Raw genomic sequence first — 25,600 nt, forward strand, 5'->3', positions numbered from 1 at the left:
GTGTCTGTGCACATATAGTCTGATAATTAAGCCGCCCGACAAAATTCACAAGGAATAAAATGTTCGAAATCAATAAATTATATGAACGTGAGAATGAGCCTCCTAATTTGACTGGATTTCAAACCCCTTTTCAAAAAAAAAAAAAATCGAAATCAATATAAATAGTGATTAAAACAAGCAAGGAAACTACCATACTTCGACATATATTGATCCTATTGTCATTAAGCTATAGAAACAATCTTCACATTACGCTAGAATGCTTAACCCCATGTCTTGAGAGAAGATACTCTACACACTGTCAAGACTGATTCTACGCTAATTGCTTAGAAAGGCTGTGCTTGAATTCTTTGGTCTTGCTCGATCAGCAGGATTTTGTGAAACCAATTAATTGCCAGTAGAATTCAATGCCGGTTGAAGAAACACATCAAAATAATGATCACCGCCTGGTAGAGAGGTCTGAATCTTCACCTGAGGCACATGTGGAACAGGTACTCACTTTTCCGGTTCAAATTTAATCTAAGTTCTAAACCCTAAATTAGTGTAAGTTCTTTTTCTATCTTCTTCTTTCTTTCTTTTCTTTCAGAAATATTTATTTTCTGGTAAGGACCACCGGTTGAGAATTCTAATTCGAGCATCAGTTTTTACTTCCTTTAGTTTTTCTCGGACAACAGCTCTGTGTCTTCCTTTTTGCCAGGTTGAATAATTAAGCTCAATATAATCACCGTCACCAAGGTAGCGCTTCCAATTGGGATCAATAACCATTATCTCAAGGTTTGTAGTATTCTTTAGAATCCAAATAGCAAACTCTATCTCATACCAATTACCTTGGATCCCATGCATCTTAACTTTCTTCAATTGGTTGTGTGTGAATCCACAATCAAGGTTCCTTATCTCTTGTTGATCAGTCTCATCAAACTCCCTTTGTCCCTCTATCGTTATTGTGAGCTCTTCCAAAAGGGGTGCAACCCTGAGGAGGTCCACAACACATCTCAGATGAATAGGGATGCTATTGTAATAACCTCTTTCGATTTGCAAGTTCAATTGCTTGAGATTTCCAAATGTTGGTAAGCTACCGATTTGGGGTCTTTCGGCACACATCTGTAGATCAAGCGTCTCAAGTGCAGGGCACGATGGAATTAATTGTCTTAGTGTTTGAGGCAACATGAGATACAATAATTTTGCTAACTTTGGAGTGTTGACGAAAACAATACTTGATGGAGGATACACGATTTTAGCAATGTATTCCAAGGAGGCAAGATTTGGTGCAGAAATCTCGATCTTTTCTAGCTCAGTACAAGAGATCAGTTTGAAATCATTCAGACGACCAGAAACAATATTCAGATGTGAATAGAAGTACTCCCATGTGCAATTCTTTAAGGTCAAGCGTTCAAGGAAAGAACAAAGAGAGAAGAAATGTGACATAAAAATTCCATCAACCTTAACCGAATGCAGACAAAGAGTAGTGACCTGATTGAATCCGTCAAATTCAGGAGGAACTCTTAGACGAAATCCTTTCAAGGACAAAGATTTTAGCTTTAGAGGAGCAACAGCCTTCACTTGTTGTTCGACACTTGTAACTGGTGAGGGAAATCATCATTATACAAAGGACCAAAATTCGTCGGCATAGGGAGACGAAGCTCTTGAACACCCTTTCTAATTGCAAAACCAATCCATTTACTGACAACTTCATGCAGCCATGGTTCCTTATTAAAGTTATAGTCTAATGTGAAAGAGTCTACTTTGTCACCTTGGTAACGCTCCAAAAATTGATCCACACGTCTTACAAAGTCTTCATCATCTTTTCTTGGTCGTCTCCAACTTCCGTAAATGTTTGGAACATCAAATACAAGATTGCGCCTTGTTTGTATTGAATTCAACCAAACGTGCTTCAACCCTCGGAAAATCATGCTACTCTCCATTGCATCTCTTAGGGGGAGCAATGAAACTATGGATTCCAGAATGCAATCCGGCAACTCCTCAAACTTACTTCTCTCCTGGTTACAAGATACACTAGCTAATTTTAGGCTTTGATCCATTGCGCCCTGTGTAAGTACATTGGACTATCCCTATTCAACACATGACTTTCCCAAAGCCACAAGGAAATCAGAAGATACAAAGGATTAGGAGAATATCTCTCTTGCCTTTCCGGTGGTTCAAGGCTATAAAGGAAGATTGTAGAATCGGATCATCCAAGAGGAAATCAAGGAAATCATGCTCACTGATCTTGATAAGATGGTATTTTTTAATACATATCATTTTGCATGATTCTAAATTGATTTGCAATGCTTTCAAAATACATATCTTATAAAGATTTGATTGCATATTCAAAAACAGTTTTTAAACCTTTCCATATTTACCTTATTCGGTGATTATGAAAAGATTTGTTTGAGGGGGAGTCTTGCTCCTCTATAAAAGGTTTTGAAACTGCATTTTTGGATGTAGAGTTTTGGTGTTAAAAAGGGTGTTGCTTGTGTTGCATAGTCTTCACAAAACGTTTTCATAAAAACTCTCCATGCTTTATTATTGTGTGTGTTTTCTTTGATGAACTACATGAGATCAGAAGGAAAGAACGTTGAGATAGTGCAGATTGCTTTACTACTATAGATCAGTTTGTTCTTGTGTAGAATAAGTTGTGCAAGGTGTAAACAAGTTAGCTGATTTGCTTGTAATGTGGTTGTGTTAAATACCACAACTTGTTTCTTGTAAAAATCTGATTTCATAGTGGAGTGCTTTATATGTGTGGGCTACAAAAACAGCCTTGCAGTGATGTTTCCTCAGTGGTGAGGTTTACACTGCGTTAGCAAGTCTTTGTGTTGTGAGTTGGTAAATTTACGCATCTTTACTCAAAATTGTTCCATCTAGTATTTTCACCCTGTAAAAAGTTGAATCTTGATTATGCTATGGAAGGAACTTTGACTTGAGCCTTGAGTTGATGTTTTGCTTTGCAAGAACTTCTTATGAATATGGATGAACTCTTTGGCAGAGGCCAGGGTATAGAGAATTCCTATAGCCAAAACAAAGGAAGAATTTCTAACATAATAAAAATCGGATCATCTTATTCTTGATCGAATGCATATAAGGAGAGTGTACAGTGAACCAATTCAAACTAGGATTGAGAAACTATTACATACATATATATATATATATATATATTATGAGCATACTCAATCGATTGAGAAACTATATATAATCCAACTAGGAATAGAAAACCTATTTGATGAGGAAACTCATATAATCATGAAACTCAACTGAATATAGCTTTGCAATACAGGATGTAATTTGGAACATTCCATAGAATAAGGCATTTATGGAGAACATAATGAGCCAAACTTGCTAATCAAATAGGAATATGAAATATAGTCAAACTATGATTTCTCATCCTTGTTTCCTAGAAAAGACAGGAAATTTATGTGCACATCAAGTTTCTAGCAAAGCTGCAAAAAGAAAGTCTAACATAAAGAGGAAAACTTCAATATTTAGGTGCTGTTGTTGAGTGCCTCATGGGGAAACTATTTCTATGGTTGACACTTCAGTCTATATCAGTCATTCTTTACAATGGTCTCTACAATATTTAGATCGATCATATATAGATCCACCTTGTTTGAATAAAGCTGATTGCAGCAGTTATTGTATACACTGATATTCTTCAAGGACGACCCCAGGATCGTTAAGCTAGGCCAAAAGGCGCCAAGTACAACATCAGAACCTGCATACTGAAAATCCCATTTCAAATTAGACATAATATTTGAAATCGATCAGTATAAGCAGTTATCAAAAACAAGTGGAGGAACTAACTGTAGAGCCAAACTTCCTCATAGTCAACATATATCGCACTAATTTTCCTACAAACAATGTTATTCACAGTAAGGTAGAATCACTAGAATGCCTGAACTTTCAATTGCAAGTATAGTCCAACTCTAAAAGAATAATAGAAGCTAGCTAGTTAAAGTTATAACATATATGAGTCCCTAGTGTAAGTCAATACATTCATATTGGTAACAAAACAGTAGACAAAAACAGCCAGTGACCGTCACGAGGTCAAAATCACCTTAATTTACTGACTTGCCTTAGCACAGCCATATCCTTAGACTTCCGAACCTCGTCTTGAATCTTTCCAGAGATCTATGAAATATTGTGAACAGATCGACTCGTAGTTGCACTGAACACGGACATTATTGCAGAGATTTCTGGCACATGCAGCAGGGGACCCTAATACAACCTCTTCAACAATAACACCTTTGGAGACATGCATGACGACACTATTGAATAATTTTGTCCAACATGTCTAGACTTCCGGCGAAAAGATTAATCATATTCATTCCAAGCGAAGGAATGATTAAATAACGTACAGTTGGTTTGATCCCACAGAATTTGCCATACTTCTAGAAGTGATCCAAGCATCTAGATGTTATATGTACGTTGATAGGTAGAAAGAAGGAGTGTATGGTGCATGATTACAATTGATCAAGTCCCCCCATACCACATTTCGAAAGTTTACAATTCAGCCTCAATAGCTCTTTACCATCAAAATCACAGAAATCGAGAATTCGAAACTGAATGTACCAGGAGCAGCCATAGGGTTATAGGAGTCCTTAAAATATCGGCCAACGGCTACCACATTGTCTCCGGGACAAATCTGATCATGAAATGATTCTGTGCTACTTGTACAGTTGTACCCATCTACACCAATGGAATAATCTAAAATGCTACTTGTACCCGGGAGCAGAAGTCAAGATGCCATTGACCTATGTGCCATGATTATTACCAGATGACGACAATCTAGAATAGCCTGGTCCATGGGCTAAAGCTTTTCAATTTTTTGTTTTGCAATATGCGACAATGGCATCAGCTGATCCAAAAAGTGAAAGAGATGTGAAAGGCAGCAGATTGTTGAGAGTGAGACCGGGTGTCTTTTTGGAGGCTCTGGGAAAACCTAGCAAAATAACAATATGATGACAATCACGAAGCCCTTCCCTACGCCAACACCAGATGCAAGCCAGGCTAACCGTGTCTATGCTAGATTGTTTTTGAATCAGGGAGAAATAGTATATTCATCACAAGTCAGAATAGGCCGTTACATACCATTCCGCTGTCATTTAAAGGCATAGACAAACAAGAAGATAGTGGTAATACCCACAAGCCACAAGTGGTACACAGAAATAGAAATAGAAATAGATCTACTCATTATACATTCAAAGATGTAGAGGTAGCGGAGACTCTCTTTCAGTACTACTCCAGAGGCGCTAGAGATACATAGAGTGCACATCAATTATTAGCTTCCTAAATATAAGGAATTTATTGTAATTAGACAAAACTAAAAACATAAATAGACTAGGGCAACAACCCAACCCAAATTACCAGCCTACTAGGCCCAAGGGGATAAAATCCCAGAGCCAAAGTGATGGGTCCAAACCCGATCCCAATTCACCACCTCCCAGCACAAGTGCAACATCGTCGTCGCCGCCACAAGACGGCGACCATATGGTCATGACTTCATCGCAACCTTGTGCAATTGTCCAAATCCAACCGGAGTTGGAAGAAAACCAGCGCATACGGAGTTGGAAGAACATCTTCCTCGATACCACCCTGCCACTGTCACCGCCAACTAGAGCAAAATTGGATCGGTCTCTGATCTAACCTAACGCCAGTCACCGCCCTTGCGTCGATGCCCAAACCCAAACTTGCAGTCGAGAAGCTTTGAACCAGATCAAGAGTGAACCACCACAATTATCTCCAAGCCATCCATCCCAAAAGCCAGGGAAGATGAAATACCCGTTCGGCAGCTAACCCAACGGCAATGCGACACCGGTGCTACCATTGGTCGCCGTCGGACAGAAACGCTTTGGTGAAGTAGTCGCTCTCTCACAGTTCTAGGGCTAAGAGAGAGAACGCTTGTTCAGTATACAAAGTCCATGTCTATGCTAGATTAAGCACACAAAAAAATATTATATTAATTTCAAATTCCATGGGAACCAACTTCAAATTTTGTCAAAAATAAAAAATTTGTCCTAGACAATGACTTTCTATCTAAAGTTGTGGATTATAACACATGATTTTTTTTGTCAAAATCGCATGTACATGTTCTTATATTCTCACCAAAATCTTTGCACCCTAAAATCATAATTTTTAAATAATTCTAAAATTGATAGACCGCAAACAGCAACTCCGATCTATTTTCTTTTATAATTTTTCGGAGTTAGAACCCAAGGAATCATAATAAAAATATAAAAAACCATTAAAAAAAAACAAGTCAAGATTTTGGTGATCTGTCACTCGGAGCAACTCCTAAAATCAATTTTTTTTTTTTTTTACAATAATGAGATTATGACTCACAAGAATTTCAATAAAAATGAGTGTTGACAAAGTCTGACATATCAAAATATGTCATGGCATACCACAAGTGCTCCAGTGACACCTCCAAAGTGACAAAGCATGTTAGGCTTATAATCTTATCATTGATGAAGTGTGATTTTTAGAATGAGTTCCAATTGACAGATCTCAAAAATCTCGACCTGATTTTTTTGGTTTTCAAAAATTTGAAAAATCATAAAAGAATACAGAATTGCTAAAGTTTAGGGGTGAGAGGATTTTGATGAATAAAATAAGAACATGCCTTCAGCCATAAAACCACGTGCTATATTCCACAAGTTTGGATAGAAAATAAGAATTTTTCTCGTATACACATCAATCCAAGAAATCTCTCTCTCTCTGAGAAACCCTAAAGCCAGCGGCGGCGCGTTCCGATTGGAAGATCGATCTCGTCTGGCAGCGCCCAGACGTCTGGAAAGGCCTATGTCCACGCTGACATTTGCGTTGTGCTGCCGGACGAGTATTTGCTGCTATTGCTCGGGCGTTTTTGGGGGGAGGTGTGTGGGTTGAGGTAGGGGCAAGATGGTGTCGAGGAGCAAGTTTCCAGTGGGCTATCTTTGAAGCGCCGTGGTCGTGGTGTATGGCGGCAGTTCGTGGTGGTAGAGATTTTGTGGTAAGATGGTTGGTGTCGGCATGGTTCGCGTGGCGCTAGACCATGGAGGCGCAGGATTGAGGCGGTGCAGATTGGGGTGGGGAGACGGGTGCGCTTGGACGGCGCAAGTCGTGGAGCGACGCAGGTTGTGCCGGTGTGGGAAGGGACGAGCTCAGCCTGTGTGTATGATCTGTGGGTAAAGAGATGGACATTGGGCCTGTGCCTGATCTGTTTTATTGGACTTGGACCTGGACCTCTTCTTTAGAACTTTGTTGGGCTTCTAATTAGTTAGGGTTTTTTTTTTTTCTCTAAATAATTCTCTACTTTGTTAGGGGACTATGTAGTAGTTAATAGTCTATAGACTCCCTGTATGAGCAGGGAACCATCAAATGATTGGATATATCACTGTGCTACTACCACAAACTCTTTATCTATCCATAAATGATAGAGGGAGGATATGTAATGATCATTTCTGATCTGAGTATTAATATATATTGACATAATATTCTTCAAAAAAAAAAAATTTGGATAGAAAATTATTGTCTAGAACTTTTTTTTTTATATATATTTTTTGAAATTTTATCTTAGTTATATGTCGTATCTATTGATGTACCTAACTTCACTTGCATGGACACGATTAACCTCACTTGAATCACCACGCAGTTACATGGATCTTTACGTGCCCAATACTTCTCTAACCGCATTCAAACCCTCAACAAAGTCTCGAAAAGCTATACAGTGATTCCAAGCCAAGCAAGCCAAAACAAGCCTGCAAGTTTCCAAAGGCAAAGATATCCAATCCCCCCCAAAGATCCAACTAACTAAACCCATCGCGTTTTTCTCGTCTTTACTAAGCACACCCCCCCAACAGGCCATGTGATTCCTTCGTCTTCTCCGGCTAGCTCTGCCCATACCGGTCAGTCTTCCCCTCCTCCTCCTTCTTCTCCACACTTCAACACCACCACAACTCTTACCGAATGCTTCAATCTTCGATTAATCCAATTGATTGCTGATTTCGCCACTACTGATTTTGATTTTCGAGCTGGTGGTATAACCATGATGGGCTCTCAGAACCACCAGGACCATCGATACGGTGGTTCGAAAGAAGAGATGGAGAGTCTCGTCCTCGACGACCCGCCGCCGTTGAACAACGGCGGCGCCAGTAAATCGTCGTATTCGAATTACCGCAGCGCCATGTCGTCGCTTTCCGACACGCACCACCCGCTCTCGTCTATAATCGTCTCCACGACCCCGGCCCCGGCCGAATCCGATCCGCTTCTGACTGCGCCACCGCCGTTCCGCGATCTCCGAAACCCTAACGGCGCCGACAGCTCCGCGTACGTCGACCCGCCCTCTTACGGCGACGTGGTTTTCAGTCCGTTGGATGGCGAGACGATCGGCGAAATCAACGGCGTCGAGAGTCCGAGCAAGAGCTCCGACCATTCCAGCTCTTATTCGCTTTCGCGATCTTCGTCTTCCAGCTCCGACTATATCAAAATCACGGTTTCGAATCCTCAGAAGGAGCAGGAGTCCACGAATTCAGTTATTCCCGGAGGGAATACTTACGTCACGTATCTGATCACGACGAGGACGAACATTCCGGAGTTCGGCGGCTCGGAATTTGGCGTCCGGCGGCGGTTTCGGGACATTGTGACGTTATCGGACCGGCTGGCGGAGGCGTACAGAGGGTTCTTCATTCCGCCGCGGCCGGATAAGAACGTGGTGGAGAGCCAGGTGATGCAGAAACAAGAGTTTGTGGAGCAGAGGAGAGTGGCATTGGAGAAGTACTTGAGGCGGTTAGCGGCTCACCCTGTGATCAAGAAGAGTGATGAGTTGAAGGTGTTTCTGCAAGTTCAGGGGAGGTTTCCGTTGCCGATGACCACCGACGTGGCGTCGAGAATGCTGGATGGGGCTGCTAAGCTGCCGAAGCAGTTGTTCGGCGAGAGTTCCCCGGTGGCTCCACACGAGGTGGTTCAGCCGGCGAAAGGCGGGAGGGACTTGCTGAGGTTGTTCAAGGAGCTGAAGCAGTCTGTGGCCAATGACTGGGGAGGTTCGAAGCCGCTTGTGGGAGAGGAGGATAAGGAGTTTATGGAAAAGAAAGACCACATGCAGGAGCTCGAGCAACAACTCAGCAATGCATCCCAGCATGTAATGTCTACTGAATCGAAAACTATCTAATTGTTTGTTGTATATGTCTAGAGTGATTAGTTGATTGGATTTTCATGTTCTGGTTTATAGGCTGAATCACTTGTAAAAGCTCAACAAGACATGGGAGAGACTATGGGAGAGTTAGGACTAGCATTTATAAAACTGACTAAGTTTGAAAATGAGGAGGCCTTGTTCAACTCTCAAAGAATACGTGCTGCTGACATGAAGAATGTGGCGACTGCTGCTGTAAAAGCCAGCAGATACTATCGAGAATTGAATTCTCAGACTGTCAAACATTTGGTAAGTTATACCTTCGTCTTTCATTACATTTCCAACTGTAGAGGTTAATTTGTTATAATATAAGTAGCAAATTCTCTATGAATGGATTGCTTGACAATGGTATAGGAAGTTGAGTTTTAGCCTCATTCAGCCCAATCCTAAGTGTTGATTTGGATCGAAATCAGTAACCTTAGTAATGATTGTTTATACAATATTTCCAGGACACATTCCATGAGTATCTTGGGCTTATGTTATCCGTCAAAGGTGCATTCTCGGATCGATCAAGTGCTTTATTGACTGTTCAGACTCTTCTATCAGAATTGGGTTCATTGCAGTCGAGGGCTGAAAAACTTGAAGTTGCATCGAACAAAATTTTTGGTGGTGACAAATCAAGGACTCGCAAACTAGAGGAGTTAAATGATACCATAAGAGCTACTGAGGATGCTAAGAATATAGCAATCAGAGAATATGAGAGAATCAAGGTACCTTTGAATTCCTGAAATTATTCTAATGTTCTGCTAGTGAAATTAATTTGTCTAGCATGTGGACATAGATTTCTTTCCTAGGTTAGAAAACCTCATGATATTTATCTAAGCTTCTATCCAAAAGTTTTGAATCCCAGTTAGTTGAGTGTTTTGTGTCACCCCTGTTTTAGTTCTGTGTCATTTCTTTGTTTGTTTTCCAGTTTTTCTTCCAGATTATATGTAGTTGTCCAGTTCTTGCAGTGCCTTCATGCGAGTCTGTCTTAAGTTACTTTCTGAATCAGAGGATCTGCTGTTATGTCTCTCTTTCACAATAATATTCATATGCCTGCATTCTCAACCTATAGTGTGATTAACCTCTCTCATCCAAAGGAATTACCCCAATCTGATTAGATATATGATTAACTTATGGCATTGAAGTAAACAACAAAAGTGTACTCATGATATTTAAATCATCTTTACATGTCTTGTAGCAAAGAAATCTGAATAGAGTGACATAAGTTTTTTTGGATATGTGATGTATAAATTTCAGTTTCTAGTCACGAATGATTGCATCTTTTTGGTCTCCTCTGTGATAATTATGTAATTGGCATTTACTTTACATATTGAAAATTATGTTACTGTTAGACTTCGTTGGCACTCTCCCCTGTTGCTGTTGCTGGGTTTGAATTGTCTCGGAATATATCTTCATCAGAACTTAGAGTTGATTAATTTTATGATAAAACGCAGGAGAACAACAGAAGTGAACTTGAGAGGCTTGACAGCGAGAGGCATGCTGACTTCTTGAACATGTTGAAGGGGTTTGTTCATAATCAGGTACTTGGTGATTGTGCTCCTGTTAACGTAGAACGGGTATAACTAGTAAAAAAAATTATGTTCCATTCCCTTATAGTCTGCATATGAACTGATTTTCAGTGCTTCCATGAGTTCGTCTGGGATCGTGGTTTATAAGATGAACCTGACCCTGCTAGATAGAAATTTTGCTTGTGCATGTCTATTTTACTTCTCATAGTGACTATTGAGAATTAATGGCATCTGCCATTTGTAGAGACTTGAACCGATGCTTTGACTGATGATATGAGTGGAAGAGAGGCTAGTGAACAGTAATATAACTTGTAGGTGACTTAGCCAAGAGTTGATTTGCTGTTGGGACTGATTGTTACATGTGAACTCTTTTGGTACTATTGTATTCTGATCAGTACTGACAGCCTCAGCCCTTCCCTTTGAGCGCATTTTTGGTTTTTCACACCCCACCCCCGGGACCCACCCACCAAAGGAATCAAACTATAGGTGATTCACAGAATTTGAACAGTCACATAGGTGGAATACTGACCTTCCTGCTTGCTATTTTCGCTCGAGTCATGTGAACAGTGAATTTTATAAAGAATATAATTTTTAATTCCAAATTTGTTTAATGTTGATGTTTGTAACAATTTGGTAGTGAGACCAAACTGACAGTAAGTTTGATCTTTCCCTGTGCACTGTTTACTGCTTTAGTTTTCCACTTATCATATTTGGGAGAGACAAAGGGATGTTAACATCCCTTATTGCGAGCCAAGAAAAAGCCAAATGTTTTTGTGCTTCTACATGTTTCAGTGTAGTGCTTAATTTACTTTATATGATCCTTCTCATTATCTTGTTCCTTTTCCTTCCATCCTAACGCGTAGAGCATTGTTCTTTTTGTCTGATCAATAGGTGGGATATGCCGAGAAAATTGCAAATGTGTGGTCCAAGGTTGCCGAGGAGACCAGTTCGTATGCACGAGAGAGCTCTTGAACCCCTGTGGCTGTAAATCAAGTTTTCGCCTTTTCTTTCTTTCCTTTAGATTTAATTGATACCACTTGAAAGGAAAATTACATTACATTCATAAGAAATAACCAAAGAAAAAGGGAACCATTAATAGTTCATAAGTTTATGTTTCCCAAGGTTGTATCTGTTACATAGTTAATTACACGTTTTTAGAGTTCATACTGTAAATTGCTGCTCCTTATTTGATATTTGGTGGTTCTAATCTGCTGAGTTGCGAAAAATGAGCTATGGGGAGGAGATCGTGGTGTGGGATTGGATTGCTTAAGTCCTTAGAATGAGTGTGCTTTAATTGTTTGGTAATTCTTTCCTCATGCTTTAAGATGGCCAGATGGGCTTTGCATTCTTTTGTTCACTGCAAGGCTCATCGGCATGTAATTACTTTGTTTAAAAGTGGAACATTCCAAGTTTCCAACTGATTGTTCTATTTCACTTGCATGATTAAGCACAAAATCCTGATCATATCCTTTGATAGTAAATTCATTGACTTGATTGTTCATTGTTGTACATGTTTGTTTTAACCTTCTGCAAGTCAAGGAAAATTCTTGTTTTTAAATTATGAAATGATCATTGAGCCTAATCAATATAAGAGCCTGTAAACTCGTACTTTTGTGGTTCAAAGCATTGACCTTTATACTGAAGATAATTTTAGATATACTACCTTGTAATTTTTTTTATTTTTTATTTTCGAGTACAAATGAGGTCGATACCGCAGATGATTTTAGATACTATCTTGTAATTGATTTTTCTTTTTCTTGTTTGGAGAGTATCTAATCTTGTAATTGATTTTTTCCCCCAATATTCTCCCTCGCAACAATCCACCCTAATCCTATTTGAATTAGGAGCCCTAACAAACTTTCACAATAACAGTAGCAACTAGATTCAGCATTAGTTAGTATGGATGGTATGTAATTTTCTCATCTTCGTGGAATTACAAGAATAAAAGATAAATCATATAGAAATTCCAAGAATCTGATAAAACCAAATGTACAAATCAATGAATTTCCAATAACAAACAATCTCAGCATTATAGATTTCTTCAAATAACAACTTAACAAAATATGAATAGAAAAAATGAATATCTTGGTCAATTCTAGATCCTCTTCTTTTCCTTTTGGTCACCTAGTAGTCCTCACCCACCGGAGTATGATATACTCTGTACACCTTCCGAGTTCCGAAGAATATCAAAAACCTAGACACGTGACACCATGCTGGCGCCAGCAGAGGAAGCGGCCCCACTGAACATCGAAGCGAATCCAGAACCCAACGGCTGCGATTCATCCAAGAACAGATCCTCAGGATCCCTAAACGCGCCGTGAGCACAGACGATCCCGACCCCCACCATCAGCGCCGTTATGAGCAGCGACAGCACGCTCGTCATCAAGATCGCGATCAGCGTCACCAGGCCCAGCCCAAACAGCACCTGCGTGTCGGAGTAAGTCCGGCCCAAGATCACGAGCGGCTGATCCGACTGTCGGTGCGAGTAGAGGAAGATCCACGCGGCGGCGAGGCCGACGAGGGTGAGGAGAGTGAAGGGGTGGGAGAGGAGCGAGTAGGCGAGGACGACGGCGAGCACGATCAGGTAGTTGACGCGGAAATAGGCGGCGTTTTTCCTCACGCGCGAGGCCGCGTCGGAGAAGGAGGACGGTCGAGTGAAGGCGGTGCGGTCGACGAGCTCGGTCCAGGGGCGTTGGTTGACGAGCGCGTTGCGGGAGAAGCGGGAGAGGCGCGTGAGGATGGATCGGAACGGCGGCAGCGGAAATGAGCGTGGCTGTGTGGACTGTTGCGAGGAGGAGGAGGAGGAGGACATCGGGATCGAGGAAGACGAGGACATTGGTGGAATTATGGGAGAAGATTGGGGGCTGCGATTGGGAAAAAGATTTGGGGCTGAAAATCGGGAGACTTCACGGAGAAAAGGACTCTTGGAAATTTCGGGTTGAGTCGATGACTCTGAGTGAGGAGGTTTTATATGGAAAGGGGGTTGAGGATCAGGGACCGTTGATCATGGAATGGACGGTGATTATTTATGTGGGGGGCATGTGATTTGCTTTGCTTGCATAAGGAGATTGGATGGATGAGAGGCCGAAGGAAACGGCGGCGTATTGGTGGTCATAAAGCAGTCTAAATTGGAGGATTGATTTATTTTATTAAGGGTATGATTTGATCGTGTGGACGCATTAGATCGAGCACAGATAGTGCCTGACCCCACCTTCTTGGTTTCTTCGAGTTGGATTTAATTACGATGCGATGCCATCTTTTCGGAATAGGGTTGCGATTGTTGGAGGTGGTTATGGCAGGTTGAGACTTGAGAGTTCAATTTTGGCGGGTCATTTGAGCATTTACATAAATTAAGGGTAGTAATTGATCCATAAAAGAGAAAAAGTTAACGCCCTGCAATAGAAGGGTCGGTCGGTCGGTTCATATATAAAATATCGAAATTGTCTTTTCTGATTTTACTAGTTTTGATATTAAAACATTATATTTTAGATAATTTGTGTTATGATCCAGATAGAATAAAATGGTAAATATAACTACTTTGATAATCAAATATGCACCACACAGATAACACAATAATTTACTAACGCAGTGTAAACCTCTTCACTGCGTGGCTTGTAACGTAGCCAACACGAGAAAATCAATCCACTATAAGTCAAATGAGTTTACAGTATACAAGTAGTGTTGTTCACAACAATCACTTTCACTTAGCAACAAATGCTAACTTGATTTATAACTGATATAGCTTCTTACTTAATCACCACACTATCAATATAAGCCTATCTTCCAATCTTCCTGTTCTCAACATCTCATTGATCTTGATAATGAAATACGCAAGTGACAGAGTATGCAAGGAACCGAAACATATAACATGCAAAGAGAGTTTTTCATAAAATGATTTGTGTAAATATTTGCAACACAAGGAAACAACTTTTGATACCCAAAAACTCTACTCTCATAAATCAGTTTGAAAACCTTATATAGAGGAGCAAGACTCCCCCTTAATCAAATCTCTTCTTAACACCCAATAAGATAAATATGGAAAAGTTTTAAAACTGTTTTTAATATGCAATCAAATCTTTTCTAACCGTAAGCAATCAATATCTCTATCTGATATGCATGTTGAAAAACCTTTTAATGCAGATGAGTATATCAAATCAATCTAACTGATATGCATATCAATTTAGAATCATGCAAAATGATATGAATTAAAAGACACCTTTATCTCAAGATCAGTGAGCATGATTTCCTTGATTTCCTCTTGGTGATCTGATTCTGCAATCTTCCTTTATCGCCTTGAGTCACCGGAAAGGCAGGAGAAATATTCTTCCAATCCTCTGCACCTTCTGCTCTCGTAGTGACCTTGGGAAAGCATGTGTTGAATGGTAATAGCCCAATATACTTACAATAGCCCCCTTTGGGCATTCCTATTCAACACATGACTTTTTCATCTTTTTACCCTGCATATTAGTTTTCATAGATAAATACTAATCACGAACCAAGAGGTGCTACTTGGATTTAGGAATCAGTTTCCATCCTTTTCCAGATCCAAGCTACCAAAACAAATGTCAAATAAAATGGTAATACTAATAAGCATCCCAATACTCTGTGCTTATGCACTTACAACCCAAAAACCAAAGTAATTATTTTCCAACAAAAATAAAAATGCAGAAATAGAAATAAAATAAAAAGATGAAAAATTCTTTTACTTCTCCCCCTTTGAATGGGAAGGCACATCAAATTCCTCAATTAGCTTGGTCACGGTGTCCTGGAACTCCTCGCTGTCCATGGTGGCATCGCTTTCCTCCTGTGCATCTTCCTCCATGATAGGCATGGACGATCCAGGATTGCCTACTGGTCTGGGAAACCCGCCGGGGGGGGGGGGGGGGGGTGACTTTGCATGTTTCAGACTTCCTTCCTTGACCAGGGTGGTGAGGGTGTTGTGAGTGCGGACAAGTAAGGAGTGCATGTCATCCATGTCGTTGGTGAGATAGGCGATCCTCCAGTCAGCCACCAGAATGCCATCACGAAGAGAAGAGTGCATGACCTCAAGAGATTCAGCAATGCTGGACAGAAAAACCGGAGGGCGAGAGGCATCAGGAGTCTCTCCAGTTTGGGTCTGAGGAGACTGATGAAGATGAGGAGGAGGACTTCGGCTCCGTTCACGATGCATGCCAGGATGGAGAACGCCGGCTCTGGTGGCCCTCCTTGGGAGGAGGAAGACGTCGGTGTCCACCAATGCGAGAAGTGATCTTAATGCGAACCATGATTAAAAGAAAAGTTTTGGAAAAACTTGCACACTTAGACAAACCCGAGTGAAATCCGAGAGAGATATGATATACATTATATATATCGGACCAGTAGGGTTAGAGAAATCGAAGAGATACGCCAGTTGGAGATAGCGTCTCCAAGAAGGAGAGAATTAATTACAAGTTATGGTTCCTAGATACACGCATGAAAATAAAATCTCCCCCTCAAATCATGCTTACTCGGTAAGGAAATTAGATTCAAACAGATGGCAGTCAAGGAGAGAGACCAAGAGAAATATGGATTCCCAAAATCTGCAATTATATCGCACAATATATTCCTCCGCCAAGTATCGAAGCATTTAATGTATTTGGCATAAAATGGAAGGAGAAAATATAGCATAGTTGAAGCACAGAGAGCACAAATCAATTAGTGAAAGGAACATATTTCAAAGCATCAACCATGATGTATTCTATCAACAATTAGGATTGGTACTCAATGTTAGACCTTAAGGAGTAAACCTGTGACAAAGGTGATTATAAGCAGTACATGGGGCTTAGAAACAGGTTTAGAGAAAGAGAGGAGAAGTCTAGGAAGAGAACTGAACATATGAACTGGGCTTAGGAGATCTCATAGGAGAGATAGGAAACATTGTTCCTAAGTAATTATTTTAGTTGATTCAATAGACTTCTTTATTTTGTAACAGCAGGAACTCATGTAACAAGACACATCTTAGTAATTCCCAGACCAGACGATCTTAGGGTACTAAGCATAACAAGGATGCTCCATAGAGAGTGTCTCGAGTTGTTGTTTGTATTTTCACAATTTACGTACATAGGCCACCAACCAACTCGTTTCTTGCAAACCTTGGAAAGTTCACCACAACCAGGGCCTGATTACTTTGAGAGAAGGGATACATTTAACCATTCTCATTTCTTACAAATCTTAGAAAGTTCACCACAACTAGAGCCTGATTACTTTGAGAAGAGGGAATGAAACATCTGAGCATTTTAGGTAGATCTCCTACTTTACCGATTCTCTCTTAACAAGAAACAAGGAACATGCCACCACGTAAGCTATAAGTGACAATGCATAAGAAATGTAACTGATTAAGAAACTAAACATGAGTACACAATTTTTTGTCCAGAATAAGGCATGGCAACAAAGGACACATAACTGAAGATATGTGCAATCCACTAAGGATAGTGGTCAAAGTACACTAAGATCACAATTTTCTCTCCCAACAGTGGACAAACATTATAGTGCCTTAATACTTAGAACATATTCCCAAAGAATTTCTCAATAGTTCAAACCTCACAGTGTCTAGTGGCTTTATGAACAGATCAACTAACTTATTGTCAGTGGGCACAAAGCTCAACTTGAGTATATCTTGTTCAACTAAATCTCTAATAAAGTGATATCGAAGATCAATGTGCTTTGTTCTAGAGTGTTGAACATGATTTTGGTGATGTTAATAACACTTGTGTTGTCACAAAATATGGACAACTTATTTTGAGAAATGCTGTAATCCTTGAGCATTTGTTTCATCTAGAGCATTTGAATGCAGCAGCTCCCAGCAGCAACATATTCCGCTTCAGCAGTAGATAGAGAAATGCAATTTTGTTTCCTGCTATGCCAAGCAATAAGATTGTTCCCAATGAAGAAGCAGCCTCTAGAAGTGCTTTTTCTATACTTCAAGTTTCCTCCCCAATCAGCATCAAAATACCTTGCAATTTCCACGTTAGTGTCAAAGGTATAGAAAATACCATAGTTAACTGTACCGGAAATATATCGGATGATTCTCTTGACAGCTTCCAAGTGTGATTCTTTGGGATTTGCTTGAAATCGAGCACACACTCCCACACTGTAGGAAATATCAGGTCGACTGGCAGTGAGATACAGCAAGCTACCAATCATGCTTCTATAGAGTGTGGAATCGATTGATTTCCCATTCGGATCTTCGCTCAGCTTTGTAGTGGTGCTCATGGGATTGTTAACCACCTTCTTAGATTCAAGGCCAAATTTCGTGATGAGATTCTCAGCATATTTGGTTTGAGAGAGAAAGATACCTGCATCAAGTTGCTTTACTTGCAGGCCAAGGAAAAAGGTTAGCTCACCACACATACTCATTTCAAATTCACTTTCCATGACTGATTGAAATTCATTAACAAGATATTTAGATGTAAAACCAAAAACAATGTCATCAACATACACTTGAGCAATGTTAAGATCATTTTTCACTTGTTTTACAAATAAGGTTTTATCAATAGATCCCTAGTGTACCGTTTTCCCACAAGATAAGTGGAAAGCTTTTCATACCAGGCTCATGGAGCCTGCTTCAGTCTATACAAGGCTTTCTTGAGTCTTTAGACATGGTCTAGATTATGTGGATCTTTGACACCTTGAGGTTATTCCACATGGACTTCTTCTTGCAATATTCCATTCAGAAAGGCAATTTTGACATTCATTTGAAACAGTTTGAACCTGAGATGACAAGCTACAAATAGGAGTAATCTCACAGATTCTAATCTAGCAACAGGAGCAAAAATCTCATCAAAATCAAGACCTTCAACCTGTGAATAACCCTGTGCCACTAACCTAGCTTTGTTTCTGATTACATTCCCTTTTTCATCACTTTTATTTCTAAAGATCCACTTAGTACCTATTACATTACATTACAATTTCCAGGTCTTGGTACCAGGTACCACACATCATTCCTAGTGAATTGATTCAATTCTTCCTGCATAACACTAATCCAGTCATCATCCAATAGGGCTTCCTTGACATTTTTTGGTTCAATTAGAGAAACAAACCCACACTGAGATATGACATTCATAGTGATTAGATTTTCTATGATAAAACAAAGCAAGGCGTTGCCTCGACTTACCTCATCCAAACTTACCTGTGAAGCAGCTTGGCTTCTAGTTTTGAGGCCATCTGAAGATGGAAATTGGCAAATTCAAAGAAGATGGAAATTGGCAAATTCAGTTGAATGATTCTGTTGGCGTAAGTTTCTGCTGTAATTGTTGATTTGTCAGTCAATGGCTTTCTGGACGGAGACGAGATAGGAAAGAGGAAGCATGTAATGAATTCATCAAGTGGATTGGGCTGGCATCATTTGACCACAAACTAAAGTTTTGTCATGAATGGGTTTGATCAAATGGATTAGATTAAAATTTTCTTCAAAAAAAAAAAAAAAATTCAGATTACAGATCTCAAAATGAGAGCTCAAAACATGAGCTTGGAAGCAAAACCCAACAACAAAGATGACCACCCAGAAATCTTGAATGCCCATATTTGCACAAACAAACCCAAAAGCCTTCAACTGTGAACATAAATCAAGAATGTACGAAGGTACAGATGATTGAAATGAAGAAAACTAAGAAAGAAGAAACGAGAAGCAAGTAGGAGGTGATGATCAAAATTCTTCTTTTGCATTCCTGATCTTGGAGTAGAGGAAGTAGTCTACGAAGGTATGGCACTGACTGGGGGCGCCAGAGGTGGAGAAAGTCTGACATTCCCAAAAAGCAAAAAAAAATTATTATATGAAGTAAACTAAGGAAAATAAAAAATAAGGGTAAATTGGTCATTTACTGATCAAAATATGACAGCTGTCAGCTTCTGTAACGGAGCTAACGGCTCCAAGTACCATTCTTCGGTCGGGGTCAGAACCTCAGGTACCGTTTTGATATTATTTGAACGTGAGGTACTGAAGTTTAGAATGAGGCAAAGGTCAGGTACTGTACGGACAATTTTCCCTTTAAAATATATGTTACCGGTTTTGTCCGTTGGGATATGTTACCAATGAGTTTCTTCAAAAAATTACCCTTTTTTTTTGACATAGTTCAGAAAATGACCGTTGCTATCACAAATTTTTAGGGTTGCTATCATGGAATCAACAAAAAAATTTATTCATTTTTTAAACTGAATGAAGAGACTTGATACCATTATTTAGGAATTTTTTTATACATATATGGGTGTGGTCCCCCTTGCATGTCGGGCAATTGGGAAGGCAAGAGTTGCCTCTTGAATTGGTTGGGCAGGTGGGCCCCACCACCTTGCCTTAGACTATTTCAACCTGTTGCATTGGATTTTTTGCCTAAGTTGACCAAAAGGCAGCCTTTTGGTATTCACTTTGCCTACTGCTGCAGATGCTCTAAGTCTCTCGTCAATATAACACTGTACTTATAGAAAAGTTGTCGCTTGGAAAAGAATGATAATCTCATGTCTCTCTAGAACAAATTAATTAGATAATGTGGATCTTTGTATAACCTCATGATGAGCGTTATAGGGCTTGTATAATTTTCCCTTATAGGGAGCTTGAAATATTGGACTTGGTGGATATATTCCACATAAATTCACGTCATTACAATAGTGTTTCCTCCCCTTAACGGCGGGAAGACTATCTAGTTTGACCATTCGCAAAATGTGCAATAAAAAATATTGGATTTATGATATCCACTGGGGGGTGGCGAGCCTAAACCAAATTTTAGGTCAAAAAGATAATGAATTGAGATTTTTTATCAAAATTAAAATGAGACATGGTGGATAGATATCACACACATGTCGTTTTTCATAAACGATATTGCTCTCCCTAATGGTGGGATGATTGTCTTATTAAAGTGACAACTTGCAAATATGCGATAAATTATAACTTTCTTGTTAGGAAGGTTTGCAATTATTGTTGTATTATATAACAATGTAAAGTATGTAGATGAGTCTACATGATATAGTAGATAAAACAATGACACATTAGTCATGCCAAAATAATTTTATTTGGCTCAATGAAATTTTTAGTTCATGATGTAGTATATAATAGTATACTCATAGTTGATTAATACAACTAAACTAGGTGGAAATTTCATCATCAATATATGCAATGGTATTCCATAGGTAACATAATACGAGCTCAGTTGGAGCCATCAATCAAGACCTGCAGCTCTTGAAATGATTGTTACTTTAGCTTTCTGAAGCATCAATTGTGAAAAATTATTAACAATTGCAATGGATCATGTCTATAGTTGCATTCTAAGAAAGACAAATATGTTTGTCATTATGTTTATCATGAACATTCATAGTTTAAATTGAGTTTATTGATGAACACGTGGTTCATATTATTGTTTGACACTGAAAACAAATGTCAAAATTATATACTCAAATTTTGAGTTTAGGACAGTGGTCCATATGGGTATAAGCATATACTCTAATAATAATATAATGGAGGATCATAGCCTCATCAAATTTTATATTGTACTTAAAGCATTGGGCTCGAGTCTTCACAATTAGAACCTTGTTATAAAAGTGGAGTGAACAGAGGTTCACATATACTCATAAAGAGAAGGGACAAAAATCCAGACATAATTGGAGATCAAGAAACAAAAGGTTTTGATATATTTGATTGTATAACAATCAGTGGAGGAATTTTAAGTCCACATGTAATTGGATCAAGAAACATGTAGTTTCGATCTCATTATAAATTGACAATTTTATATCAAATTATCAGATAAGATAATAAGAGGAGATCAAATTAAAGTCATCAAACTCATGAAAATACATACCTCTATTATGTTGGAAACATAATTGATGTTGTTGATACCAATATGTGAGTACCATGTGCCAAAATAGAGAGATATTCATATAAAGTCAATAATTGATACATGCATTAATATAATAATGTAACAAAATAATCAAAAATTTGTTGTAGTCTAGTTGGTTAGGATATCTGGCTCTCATTCGAGGGACCAAGGTTCAAATCCTGGTAATAGAATGTATTTTGTAATTTTTTCATAAAATAAAATAAAATAGTATGGGGTATAAATCATTGATTGTAGACATAATTAAGAAAAAAAATTAGGTATTCAAGTAGCTGATATGACAATCAGGCCAAAATAATCTCAACAAATAAATCGTAATAAAGATAATTAATGTAATTAACCTTAATAAAGGATAATTCATAATTAAATGGAATATGTAATATAATTAAATGATTAAATAAAATAAAGATGGATAGAAATTTTAAGTTTAAAATTAATCGGTGCCAAGAACACCGCCCCTGATCATGTCATTATTTACAAAAAAAAATCAAGGACATTGAGTTTGCTATCTTCACTGACAAGTTCTCCACATAATTTTAGTTGGGAGGTAATCCGATGCATAGCGGAATTGAAATAAGTGATAGACTTGAAGTTCTGAAGGCGCAAATGCGTCCATCAATATCGTGCTCTAGGTAGAAAAATAGTTTTCTGGTGAGCAAATCGATTAGCTAATACTTGTCAAAGCTCAAGCGGATCTTTCAGAAAAAGGTACTCATCTTTTAGGCTCTTGTCAAGATGATGACGCAAGAAAATCATAGCCTTGGCGCGATCTTGCACACATGACTTATTATCAACTTTGATGACATCTCTAAGATTGTTAGCCATAAGGTGAATTTTGGCATCAAGAACCCAGTTCAAATAGTTCTTGCCAGAAATTTCAAGAGGATCAATGTCCAAGTTTGTCAGATGCGTCATCTTTCTACAAAGACAAAAGACGAGATATATCAGGATCATAGAACAATATGTTCTATGAAAAATGATAGAAAAATCATATATGAAACAGAAGTTTCGAAGTGTTCATAAATATGAACAATGGATCCCATACGGAAAACACGAGAAAAATATTCTTGTGATGTCTATAGAGCCATAGGTCTAAGACTACTCGGTCAGCGGACTCGAGTCTTGACTATTGGAACAATGGTTCTCAGAGTCGAATATATATGAAACATAAATCTGAACAATTTCATTATATAAAAGATACATATAAATATATGTAAATTAATGATCGCATAAAAAAAATTGATGTTCATATGTAATAGGAACAAAAATGATAAACATGAAACACATATTCCTGTTATGTGATAATATAAGATATCTATGTTATGTATGAAGCAATTCTTTGAGAATGAGAGAAAAACTCATAGATCATTAGCTTTAGTCATAGGCAACTATGTTGCACTATAAGGCTTGCGGATCATCATCGAGTTCAAAGAAGAATGAAGAAAAATAAAAGCAAATGTGTGCTGATAACGTGTTATAAACTAGAGAATAAGAGAGAGATAGAAGAGAGAAACAGAATATGGAGGAGGTAAAAGTGTGTGTTTCATTCTCATTAGACCCATTTATATAGGGGTAGAGTTTACATCATAAGGACGTAACTAATGAGTATTTACAATGGACAACAACATATATATAATATTTACAACAAAATATAATTTTTTTAAATTTATAACCAAGATGTACTTACATGAACATTTGCCAAGCATAATTAACTATAATGAGCCACGCTCATGCTATCGCCAGCGGTACCAACTCCCACCAACGGAGTGACCTAAGGAAACACAGCCAAGCAGGCTACCGCCTGAGCCCCGGCTCACCCCCAGATCACCGCTGACGCGCCGCGCCAAGGTAGCATCAGAAGCTTCAGAAGCTGAGAATTGAAACATATCAGTCCCACATCGAAAACATGGAAGAGGTCAGCCTCTTCTCCACCTATAAAAGGTTATCTCCTCTCGCCTCATTAATTACGCATTTACTACTTACCTACTATTATTCTGTCAACATAAATACATTGGCTAACTCAGGCATCGGAGAAGAGAAGACCGCCCAACACGGTCTCCCTTTGATGCCCTTTGTATTTTACTTGACAGGTGGCGGAAGTATCAATTACACTACAACTAGCGGTCCGCCCATTGGACCAGGGTTAACCAAGGTTTAGCCACCACTGAATCTTAGACATTAACACAAGATATGCATGTGCTTTGACAATAACACAACAGGTAAGACTGGATGGTTAATGACAACCCCCCACCGCATAATTACATTGAGATTAACTACAATATATGCATCAATTTCGAATGAATAGGAGAAGGTTGTCGTGGGTGTGGTGAATGAGTGTGGTGAGTGCCTTGCAATTGATGAGGTAATTGTTAAACATACTCGAGAGCTGATGGATTTGTTACATATGTGGCGTCTTGACTATATTCCAAGAGAAGCTAACTAACCAACTCACTCTGTAATCCAAACCCAGTTAGTGGAAAAACGCACTACCTCTGAAAATTCTAGATAGAGAGGCTTCTTCCTCTCTCTAGAGTTTTTTGCCCTTCCCATCCCATTAAGAGTCAACCGTCAGTATCCCTCCATCATCCTTCACCTCTATCTACTTCACTCCTCATCTGCCTCCATCCACAACCATAATCCGTTACACCCTTTGTGGTGATTTTGCTGGCTTTCTCTAGATATTACACCCTCTTGTGGTGATTGTGCTAGCTATGTCCAGATCTATAGGACTTTGTTCCTCCTTTTACTTTGTTCTTCTTATAATTTCTTATCAATTATCTCTGAAATTCTTTAGATTTGAGATCAGCACCCACAATTCCTCCCACCTAATATCCCATACCAACTCCCCTCTCTCTAACATTGACTTCCATATAGGTTCTCATGGCTGCCTCTATAAAGTGAAAATCACTTTTCTAGAGGAGTATGGGTGCTCATGCGTGGGTGTTTCACCCTTATTCACCGTTGTAAATTTTCATTGCGGCTGACTTTTGTCCCCTTTTGGTTGTTGCGGTTCCTTCCTAGATCGTTGAGCTCTAGTGGAGACGAGAAGGTTAGTCTGAGGTGTTGGTTCTCCCTCAGCATCAACGTGCATGTATTTTAGATATGATTGGATCTGCTTTGTAGGGTTCTATTGGCATCGGCTTCATAGACTATATCCCTTAATTTGGCTCTTCTGGCGACATCTTGGTCGATGGTTGTGCAGCAGTTCGTGGTTATGTAATATTATTGGGGTGATAGCATCATTTTCTTATTAATTTTTGAAGTTACTTTCTTTTGTCCTGATTCATTCACGTGGAATTAGATTAGAGATATAATTTTCTTATTTTAGTTTATCTTGAATTTAGGGCTTTCGGCTCCGTCTTTGAATTTATTCCTTTGGGCTTATTAATGAAGGATTATTACTTTGACCAAAAGTCTGTAGGGAACCATGTAGCCTGCTGCCTGCAAGGAAGGGCGGTTCCAGTGATCCGTGGTTGGACCTCATCGGCTCAGTACGATCATCTCAAACAGTCTACCTATCGTGATCTATCCCTCAACCCTAGCCGTCCTAAACCAAACTGCAAGTGGTGTGATTTGGTTTGTAATATCTTTTCCTTAAAGAAACCTGCCCACCTAAGTTGGCCGAACCAAACCCACCAACCTCACTCTACAGTAGCGCCAGTGAGCAACCAGGGTGGACGCCATTTCAATTGGTTTCTTCCTTTAACGCGTGGCCTCTACACTGTACCTCCCGCTGACACAAACTCCAACCACGTGATACTTTCAAATTTCCAATTACACAGTCCGTGGTTTTTAGTCCGACCCACAATGAAGTGGGACTCCACGTCTATTATTACACAGTCCTAGTCTACCCCCCCCCCCCCGAGCCTTCCCGGCTTTTACTTGCTTTGTCCCAATCCAAATAAAGTCCAACCCTTACTCCTCCTTATCCGGTCCACTTAACCAAATTAATTAAGAATCAACAATGCCAAAAATAAAATAAAATAAAAAAGAGAAAAGTCAAAAGTCCAAAGCCGGGACCAAAGTAGTAGCAGTACTATGGACTATATCCTTTTCCCTCTTTAATGTCCCACCACAAACCGCGTTTC

At 39.2% G+C, this 25,600-nt stretch overlaps 3 protein-coding genes across 3 annotated transcripts; 1 reads left to right on the top strand and 2 right to left on the bottom strand.

The window, feature by feature from the left end:
* The first annotated feature begins 7,718 nt into the window (after nt 1-7,718).
* Nucleotides 7,719-12,103, top strand: LOC112202616 (sorting nexin 2B). Its single transcript, XM_024343617.2, has 5 exons — nt 7,719-9,109; nt 9,200-9,409; nt 9,610-9,870; nt 10,600-10,686; nt 11,566-12,103. The coding sequence occupies exons 1-5, from the start codon at nt 8,018-8,020 to the stop codon at nt 11,644-11,646; spliced, it is 1,731 nt and encodes a 576-aa protein (XP_024199385.1). The 5' UTR covers nt 7,719-8,017; the 3' UTR covers nt 11,647-12,103.
* A 544-nt stretch (nt 12,104-12,647) lies between these two features.
* LOC112202617 (PRA1 family protein B3) lies at nt 12,648-13,626 on the bottom strand. The gene has a single exon (XM_024343618.2). The coding sequence runs from the start codon at nt 13,508-13,510 to the stop codon at nt 12,869-12,871; it is 642 nt and encodes a 213-aa protein (XP_024199386.1). The 5' UTR covers nt 13,511-13,626; the 3' UTR covers nt 12,648-12,868.
* A 3,840-nt stretch (nt 13,627-17,466) lies between these two features.
* On the bottom strand, nt 17,467-18,066 carry LOC112164117 (uncharacterized mitochondrial protein AtMg00810-like). The gene has a single exon (XM_024300357.1). The coding sequence runs from the start codon at nt 18,064-18,066 to the stop codon at nt 17,467-17,469; it is 600 nt and encodes a 199-aa protein (XP_024156125.1).
* Nucleotides 18,067-25,600: the final 7,534 nt, after the last annotated feature.

Source organism: Rosa chinensis, chromosome 5 (assembly GCF_002994745.2).
Source record: "Rosa chinensis cultivar Old Blush chromosome 5, RchiOBHm-V2, whole genome shotgun sequence".
In the NCBI taxonomy this organism is placed as follows: Eukaryota; Viridiplantae; Streptophyta; class Magnoliopsida; order Rosales; family Rosaceae; genus Rosa; species Rosa chinensis.